This window comes from Mus caroli, unplaced genomic scaffold (assembly GCF_978045245.1).
Source record: "Mus caroli unplaced genomic scaffold, Mus_caroli_1 scaffold_2, whole genome shotgun sequence".
Lineage (NCBI taxonomy): Eukaryota > Metazoa > Chordata > Mammalia > Rodentia > Muridae > Mus > Mus caroli.
Window position 1 is genome coordinate 86,855,689 of NW_028227257.1, and position 8,806 is coordinate 86,864,494.

Consider the following 8,806-nt stretch of genomic DNA (forward strand, 5'->3'; position numbering starts at 1 on the left):
TGGAAGGGTATAAATTGTGAGGGCTGCTCTTCAGGGACCCCAGACTTGAGTTTCTTTTTTCAGCATGTGCTTAGCTGTGGCTACTTCCTGTGGATGTGAGTGTGTGGATGAAATATGGCTCCTGGCCTCGCCCTGGTCCGCGTGCTCATCCTCCAGTCCTTCCCTGCTACCTATCTTCAGAGCAGCCTCTCCCGGGTTTGCTAGAATGATCACTGAGAGTCTCAGGTTTGGGGATGGGGTTAAGAGCAGTCAGGGCAGAGGAGTCTCAGAGTGAGGGCTGGGTAGTTCTCCCCACCCCCACCAGGGGAACTGGGAATGAACCAGCATCTCCAGGATGGGTGCTGCCCCAGCCCTGAGCCTTAGCAAGAGAAGGCGAAAGGCTGCCTGTTGGAACTAAGGTTCGGCTGCAAGTTGTGGGAGGCTGTATTTCATCGCCCTCATGACTGCAAGAACAAATGGTGTTTATACAAGGACCTTGGCAGTGAGAAAACAGTCATTAAACAGGAATTAAGGAGCTTGTCATCACGACTTCTTCCCAGTTACAGAAGGCAAAAGCCCTCCAAGCGCCATTATTGGGCCCTTGGGAGTTCTGTCCTTGGCTAAGGCAGCGCAGATTGAATGGAGGAATGCTGAGGTGCGCATGTGTATGTGCATGTGTGTGTACACACAGAGTGCACAAGCTACTCCTGCTCACAGCACAGAAGCCTACACAGCGGCATCACAGTGTAGCTGTATAGTCCTGGGCACTGACAGCAAGATGTGCTTCATTTTCCTCATCAGGTAACCCCAAGGAAGAAGTTCAAGTGTCCTGAGTGCACGGCCATCGACGGGCTCTCCCTAGACCAGACTCACATGGTAGAGAGGTGAGTCTGCCTCTGAAGAGAAGCCAACTCCAGCCTCCATCCCTGCTTCCTGCCTGAGCCTATTTATGGGACTATGTTGGAGATAGAAGGACAGCTGCTGGAAGCCAGCGCCTCCTTTTGCACTGTGGGAATTGAGTTAGTTCAAACCCAGGTCACCCAGCGAATTAATTTGGGATGCTACTCACTCAATTTGTAATGGCTAAAAGAGTCTGAAAAAATATAGCTGGCCTTAAGCTCTAGAAGCTGATCCTTGGTGTAGACTAAGTGATTAACTGTCTGTATCACTTGAACGGAGTGAGCTTTCTCCAGTGAAACACAGGCTTCTTTCTCTGGTTAATAGCTCTGTGCTACAGTAATGCTTGATCAGAAAAAATTAAACCCAACCCAGCAGAGACCCCACTATGTCACCTGCCAAGGGCAGGATTGAAAGCCAAGCCCTGAAGGTTGGAACAGCAGGATGCCTCTGAACCATCCTATCAGTTCTTCTGCAATCACACTTGAATATGGCATGTCACCCTGGGCTAAGAATCCTAAGAACCATGTCATGCGTGTCTTTCTTCATGATGCTCTACTAGGTCCTCACAGTCCCAGCTCCTAGGTCTGCTCTTTATACTCCATACCCTCTCTACTCGGGGCCAAAAGCTCTCTCGCCTATCAGCATGGTTTTCAGGGACCCATGTGCACTCCAAGAATGCTGCAGTAGCCTTTCAGAGGAGGCCTCCAGCTCAGGCTCTCACCGATCAGCATGTGCGTTTGCTGACAGAGTTCACTTCTGAAGTCCATAGCCACAGGAAAATCCTCCAGACCCTCAGTATCGCTTCTGTGATGTTTTATTTCTTCTAACTGTAAATTGCTTCCTTGACTCCCTCATAGAGATATCTTACTCAAAAGCCATGACTCTTACCAACAGTTGATGTGAAATTATATATGAGTGTTGTAAGGATGACAGAGTTAATTATCTACCATAGCTCATTGGGGAGAGGCCCCAGTTGTAATTCTAGAGTAGGCGAAATGGTTATTAAAGCCTACCTTCCTCCCTGTGTTGGGGAGAATTCATAACATTAAGCCAAGTGGTTGTCAGTGGAGTTAACATGAAGGCTACAGTACAGGGAAGGGACAAAAGTTGACCTGGTGACAGCCTTGGGGTTCATGCTGGGGTTAGCAACTCTTCTCTAGCATGAGAGCATAGCAGATTTAAAGCTGTGTTAAGGGCAGGGGCAGAGCACTTAGGAGGATGTCACAGAGCAGGGAGCCATGGAGGCTGATGTAAAGGAGAACCGGAAGCAGGCCTGGTATTGAGTCAGTGGTAGTCTCTCTGTAGTCCTCAGTGATTCCTGTTTACCAACAGTGGCTTACACACAGCAGCCATGTATATGTTTATGTGTATATAGAACCTAGTTTGAATTTGTGCTGCATCCCCCAAGGGAAGTGCAGGTTATAGTAAGGGAGGCAAGGCAGGATTGTTATTGCCAGGTGGGTTCTTCAGAGCAACTTTGTCAAAAGTGACAAATGTGAAGGGAGGTTTCAGAAACCACCAGGGGACTAGAGAGAGGGCTCAGCAGTGAAGAGCACTTGTTGCTCTTCCCAAAGACCCCCGTTCAGTTCCCATACCCAACTCCAGCTCAGGGAATCCAGTAACCTCTGTGGTACCTGCACACATATGGCACACGCGCGCGCACGCGCCTACACACACACACACACACAAACACACACAACCTCGATCCTCTGAGGAGTACAATCAAGTCAGAGGGAGAGGAACTGTGATAGGCCAGGTCAGCAAGGTCAAGGTTGGTTTGGCCAAAGAGCTACACCCTGAACCAGGCTGCGAAGGCTCCGAACTTCCAGTTAAAGGACTTCAGTTTTCCCTTCAGACTCTGAGAAGCCACCGAGGATTTAAATAGGAGACTAACTTATTCAGGGAATTTAAAGCAGCCTTTAGAATGGAAAGATTAGCCGGGCGTGGTGGTGCACGCCTTTAATCCCAGCACTCGGGAGGCAGAGGCAGGCGGATTTCTGAGTTCGAGGCCAGCCTGGTCTACAAAGTGAGCTCCAGGACAGCCAGAGCTATGAAGAGAAACCCTGTCTCGAAAAACCAAAAAAAAAAAAAAAAAAAAAAAAAAAAAGAATGGAAAGATTATTGAAGAGATGGGTAGACGACCAATTTGAATCACAAATGAAAGTGCCCACAACTTTTCCCAAGGGAGACAAGACAGAGTTTTGTTGCCACCTTTGTAGGTGTGGGAAGGCTGTGGGGAAAGTTGTGACAGAAGTAACTTGGGTTTTGGAGTCAAGAAAAATGACAGGACCTTTCAATGCAAATAATATAGGAAGAGGGGTGAAGAGTTGGTGAACAGGGCAACGGACGCAGCAGGAGATTTAACCTTGGGAGACATCAGTAGGATGGGCGACTATGAGGGCAGCAGAAATGAAGATGTATGGAAGTTACCTGCCTGGACACAGCAGTCAACATAAGAAAAGCCAAAGGAAGTGTGGGGCAGTCCTACATTTTCGAGATAGTAAATGAAAACAGAAGCAGCCTGGGGAAGAGGGAAGACAGACAGGGTAGAGTCCAAAACAAGAAAGCTGCAAGGGAAACACACACAGGGATGGGGTCTGTGAACTTGATTGTTTACTGGAAACCTAAAAGTTAACAGCAGAAAGTAACTAAGCCAGCAGGTCACAGAGTGTGAGTTGCTGGTGACCAAGGGCAGCTGGGGAATATAAACCACCCGCTTGAGAGTTCTGGTGAGGAGCGATTTCACATGCGTTGGCAACTGTGAGCAAAGCTCCGTAGGTAGAGGTCGGGCACCAGCTTACGAAGTCAGGCACTTAGGCTGGAAGGAGGAGGATGGTTCGCGCCATCTGGAGAGCCCAAGAGCTGGTTCACAGTTCCTCCCCTTGGTCGGCTTGTCATCGGCTGCCGCTGCACAACACACTTTCATAAGCCAGGGCCCCAGAAACTGCTTCCCCATCCTTTGACTTTGGGTTGTGGCCTGGGGTTCAGTCTGCTTCTTTAGTCCTAGGCTTGGAGAACTATTAACTATGTAGGAAAGTAGCTTTGACTCCCTTGAGTCTATTTCCAGGGGCTTCTCGATCCCAAAGAACCAGAAGTTTCAGCTGTTCTCTTTGTCCAGAGTCATTGCCAAGGGTGCCATGGCAGACTGTTGTTGTAAAGCAATGTTTTGTGTCCAGTCTTTCCCAGTTATGAGTCTGACCAAAGGAAGTTGGCTTGTCTTACTGAACTTCAGCTTTTCCATTATATATCAAATTATAGTATCCATTTAAAAGCTTATAAACAGATATGGCCATCTTTGTACCAAGTACTGTGTTGCATGCTAGGCACTAAAAATGCATGCTTGAAAACCTGTGATCCAGGTTGGGCCCAGTGGTATTTATTTACACTCATTACCCTGACAGTGTCCAAAAGGCTCTGTGTGTATGATAGGAAAATAAGATCCATAATTCTCTCTTCCTCAGATACTTCCAGCAGGTAGACACAGACCCTAGCAGTTTAGTGTGCAGCCCTTGATTAGAAAAACAGAGTGGGAGAGTTCTCATGGGGTGGCTGGACATTTGACAGTGTGACTCTTTTGAGCCAATCAGTCCTCAGCCAGTCACACTCTCAGCCTACCTCAGCCTGCTTGTTCCCCAGCCAGATGCCAAGGGAGATGAAAGTAGACAGCCAAGGACCTTTACTGTCAAGAATGGCCCAGTGTCACTTGCCCAGCACAGACTATGTGGAGTCACTTGCCAGAGAACAGGACCAGTCTGGGCAGCCGCTGCAACCAGGCTGTCCTGAACCCCAGTGGCAGCTCTCCAGTGGCTGGAGACAAAATGATTTGGTTACAGAGGCTGTGAGTCTCTCCCACCCAGCAAGAGCTGCAGTCCTTCTGTGCAGATACCAGAGACCCTGCACTGGCCTCCAGGGAACTAGAGGTGATGAGCTACTGCTATGTTCAAACAGCCATGGAGAGACTCAGGCTAGCCTGTGCTGCTTTGGCCTTGTGATTAAAAAGCAGGAAGTTCTTGGGCATGGTTCTATCAGCTTATCCCCCTTGTCTTCCATTCTCATTAAACTCCTTTTATTCTCAAGGACTGCATTGCTGCATATAATGAAATATGACCATATCTATCACCTCTTTCCCTCCAAGAGGGTAGGGACCCATTCCCCTCATACGACATGGGTGTGAGACTGTCCAATGGACACAGGAAACCTACCAGTGGTTATATCCTCAATAAAGAGTGAATCTCCCTCCCCAGCAATTGTCCATTATCAGTGCCTCCCAGTGAAGGACGGGCCTGGAGTTCCCATACCCCATCAGTCCTGGGATCTGGGCTGGTTTCCTCTTGTTTATGACCTGTGCGAGGAACCCTAGCTACTGTGGTTCATATTTGCAATAACTACACCGTGTCAAGGAGATGAGACCCCACTGCATGTCTGCCCATCCCCTGCCTCTTACATTCTTTCTGCTTCCCTGAGCCTTGCCAGAGGCAGGGTTTGATGTCGATGTACTGCTTAGTTCTGAGCACTCAGCACTGTGGCCACTTACAAATCTCTCTGTTGACTTCTGCCCACTGCATAAAGAATCTTCTCTGGCCAGTGCCAAGAGTGGCCCAGGTCTGTAAGCACAAACATAAACCTTTAGAGGGTAGTGTGATGGCCATTCATGAAAACAGTAACACATCTACTCTGGGGCCCATGGCCATGCTCTACCTAGACAGAGGCCTTTGACCGGACTGTGTCAGGTATGAAGTTCCATCCTGTGAAGCAGGCCTCAAATCCAGTCAGAGAGCAGCAGGTTAGTTTACTCTGTAACAGCCATGACACTGTTGCATAGGTGGACAAGTCTTATGTTGGAGCCCGCATAGCACTCCCGACACTGAAAACCAGGGAGCAGGGCAACAGTGCCCCATCCATTTGACATTAATTTTTCTGTCTTCTATCCAACATAAATAGTGTCTTCAGCGATAAGGTCTTATCTTACCATGTGGTTTTAAGGTGGGTTATCAAGGGCAGTAGCTTGTGTTGTTAGGAAGACCTTACTGACTTTAACTTATAGGAAGACATCCCACGCCTCATATGGCAGTTTTCACTGAATGGCCCATATATCTTCTGTGAGTAATATTGTCCATCCATGGGTGGTAATTCCATAGAATACACTTGAAATGAAAGAAGTTGGGGAAATACTGGGGGTTAAAAGGTTAAAGCAGCGAGAGAAGGGGGCAGTGGGGCAGTCAGCCAAAATTAAGGATGTATGGAAAACCTTATGGAAGCCCACTAGTTAGTAAGATTATTTTAGAGAGAGGGGAAAAAAAGGTCACCCCTCCACCAGTCTCCCCGAGGTGTCCCCATGCTGAGTCCCAGAGACCCAGTTGCCCCAGAGTGGTGGAGAGCAGAGCAGCCAGTGCCAGCCTGAGTTTGAATCCCACTTCCACAACTTGCTAGCCTGTCATTCACGAGGAACTTACTTAATGTCTCTGAATCGTATTTTCCTTACCTATAATATGAGGGTAATACAAACTCAGGCCTTGGGCAAGAGAGGAGGGCTTTAAGAAATCAGTAAGATATAAGGTGAATGATCTGCCATGGAGCAGAGGTTCTAGAGTTGTAGCCTTTCACCCCTCCTACTGGGCCACACAGTTAGGTTAGTAAGTAAATTTGGGTCTTCTCACTCAGTCTTTGGTATCAAGAGCTAGAACCCCTAGATTTGGCCCCCATTTAATGTTATTTTATTTCATTTCATTTTTAGCTTTTGCACATTAACTTCTTAGTGTCTCAGCCTTCCCACTAGAGATTGGGACAGACGAGGCACCTAGGCTATCGTGAGCACTCGTTCTGAGAGGAGCCTGTAATGACCGTTACCTCTTTGTGATGTTGGTAATCTGTTGACACTGGTGTCTATTAGGTCCATAGTTCTGTGGCACAAGCTTTTCAGAAGTGTAAGAAGGCAGGGAGAGCTGATGACGCCTAACAAAGGCCACCACCTTCCCAAGCCCAGAGCTCTTCTCTGTCTCCATCTTTTAGAAGCAGCTCATGGCACCTCTGGAGAGAGGTGGCAGTGAGTGTCCTGGAGCAGCCCCTGCCCTGAGACCACTCTCATCAGCCTTGCTTGCCTTTGCTGTAGCTCTCAGGGCCAGCTGCCTAAGCTGACACCGCCCCTCTGAAATCCATCCTTCTGGGTCCCAGATTCAAATGAGCTTTTCCCCTCTGGCCTGGTGCTGACCCATCCAGGTCACCCTGCTGACACACTCAGTTGGCCTGACTGACCCTCTCCTCTGAGGAGAGGGTCAGCTTTGAGGGCCAGGGGCAGGGAGGAGAGAAGAAAGACCTACTCTGCTGTGCCTAGCTCTTGTCACCAAGTTGCTCTTGCTCCTGGTTCTAGTGTGGCAGTGACGAAAATCACACCAGTTATGCAGGAAACCCTCTGTGAGCTGGGACTGTCAGAAAGGCATGCTTATGGCTGGGTATTTACAGGCCATCTGTGAGTGCTGGGGAACTAAGTGCTCATTGCTTGAACTCCATCCCTGAGTGCTGGGGAGCTAAGTGCTCATTGCTTGAAATTCAGAGTCACCAGTCCCTTTGTTCCTTTGCCTTGCATAGACAGGACCCTTTCTCCTACCTCATCAGCTTTAGCCAGCAGAGTCAGTTTCCTTTCTATCATCCTCCTTCCCTATAGCTGGCAGAGATGGGGTTAAGGATTGTTGGAGCTAATCCACCTAGGTTTGAGGCCTGCCTGTGCTGGAAAAATGACTGGAATTTGAGGGGGAGGGGCAGAAGTCCTGACCTGCAGACAGCAGACAGCAGACAGACAGCAGTCCCTATTCACTTTCTCCCTCAGACTGGGCCAGGAGCCTTGGGTCACCTTGCTTGCCATCCCAGCCCTTTGCAGAGCCAAGCGAGGGGCTGGGCGCCCTTTCAGCACCTTCAGTTTCTTGTGGATAGTGGCTGCTTTGGGCTCTGCTGCCTTACAGTAGCTAACCACTTCCGTTCTGCTCATCCCACCCTCTCGTTTACCTCACAGATCTGAGTGCATCAACAAGTTTGCTTCCGTCTTCGGAACGATGCCCCTCAAGGTGGTGGAGCACCGAGCGGACCCTGTACTCTACAAAGATGACTTCCCGGAAAAGCTGAAGAGCTTCCCCAACATTGGCAGCTTATGAAGCTTGCCGCACCTCCCTCCTGCCTCCCTCCCAGGGCTCCGGGGCGGGGCCAGGGAGGCCAGCCTGGGTCCGACTTCCCAAACACACTGGAGCTCATTGAGCTGCGCAGCCTGCTTTGTCCTCCCATCTCCGTGGACTCTGTGAAAATGCCAAAGCAAGGAAGCCTCAGGGACAGGCTGCAGCTTGGAGCCCAGCGTATCACTCTCGGCTTGCTGGTGCAGTTCACCATCTCACTGGCCCTACAACTGCCTTAGAGGAGTCAGCTGTCCAGTTTTAGATCCCAGGAGTCACAGCAGAGCCTTGCAGACATTTCACATGTGCAGACTCTGGAGAGAGCAAACCTACCTTGGGCTACAGATCCTAATACCTCTGAGGGTCAGAACTGTGCTTGGGACCTGAGTCATGAGCCCAGATACACAGCAGAGCACAGGCTGCCAAGATGTCTCCTGAAAGTCCCTGATCAACTCTTTGTTTTGGCTTTTTGATATGATTAAAATTATTTTTTACTGTTTTCTTCTGTCTAGAATGCTGGTTCTTGGTTATCCAAGGACCCTCCCTTGTTTTGTACATATACCCCTACCCTCTGTTCTAAGAACCATCCAGAAAGATGAAGCCAAGAGGACCCGGCTCCACTTGCATCAAGTGTAGGAAGGACCCATGAGTGTCATGAGAGTGATAGATCCAGCCGGGGTGTCCTTCTCCCTCTGCCTGGTATTTCATAGGTGTCCCTCTGATTGCCACCCCGGGGTCCCTCTAGCTCCTACCATGTTATAAGAGCTGAG

At 49.3% G+C, this 8,806-nt stretch overlaps 1 protein-coding gene across 1 annotated transcript in view; it reads left to right on the forward strand.

Annotated features, from left to right (window-relative positions):
* Positions 1-8,535, forward strand: part of Ext2 (exostosin glycosyltransferase 2) — a 127,323-nt gene extending 118,788 nt beyond the window's left edge. The window contains exons 13-14 of the mRNA XM_021184765.2: positions 781-863; positions 7,886-8,535. Coding sequence (XP_021040424.1) covers positions 781-863; positions 7,886-8,024 — 222 coding nt within the window. The 3' untranslated portion in view covers positions 8,025-8,535. The remainder of the gene's footprint in view (positions 1-780; positions 864-7,885) is intronic.
* Positions 8,536-8,806: the final 271 nt, after the last annotated feature.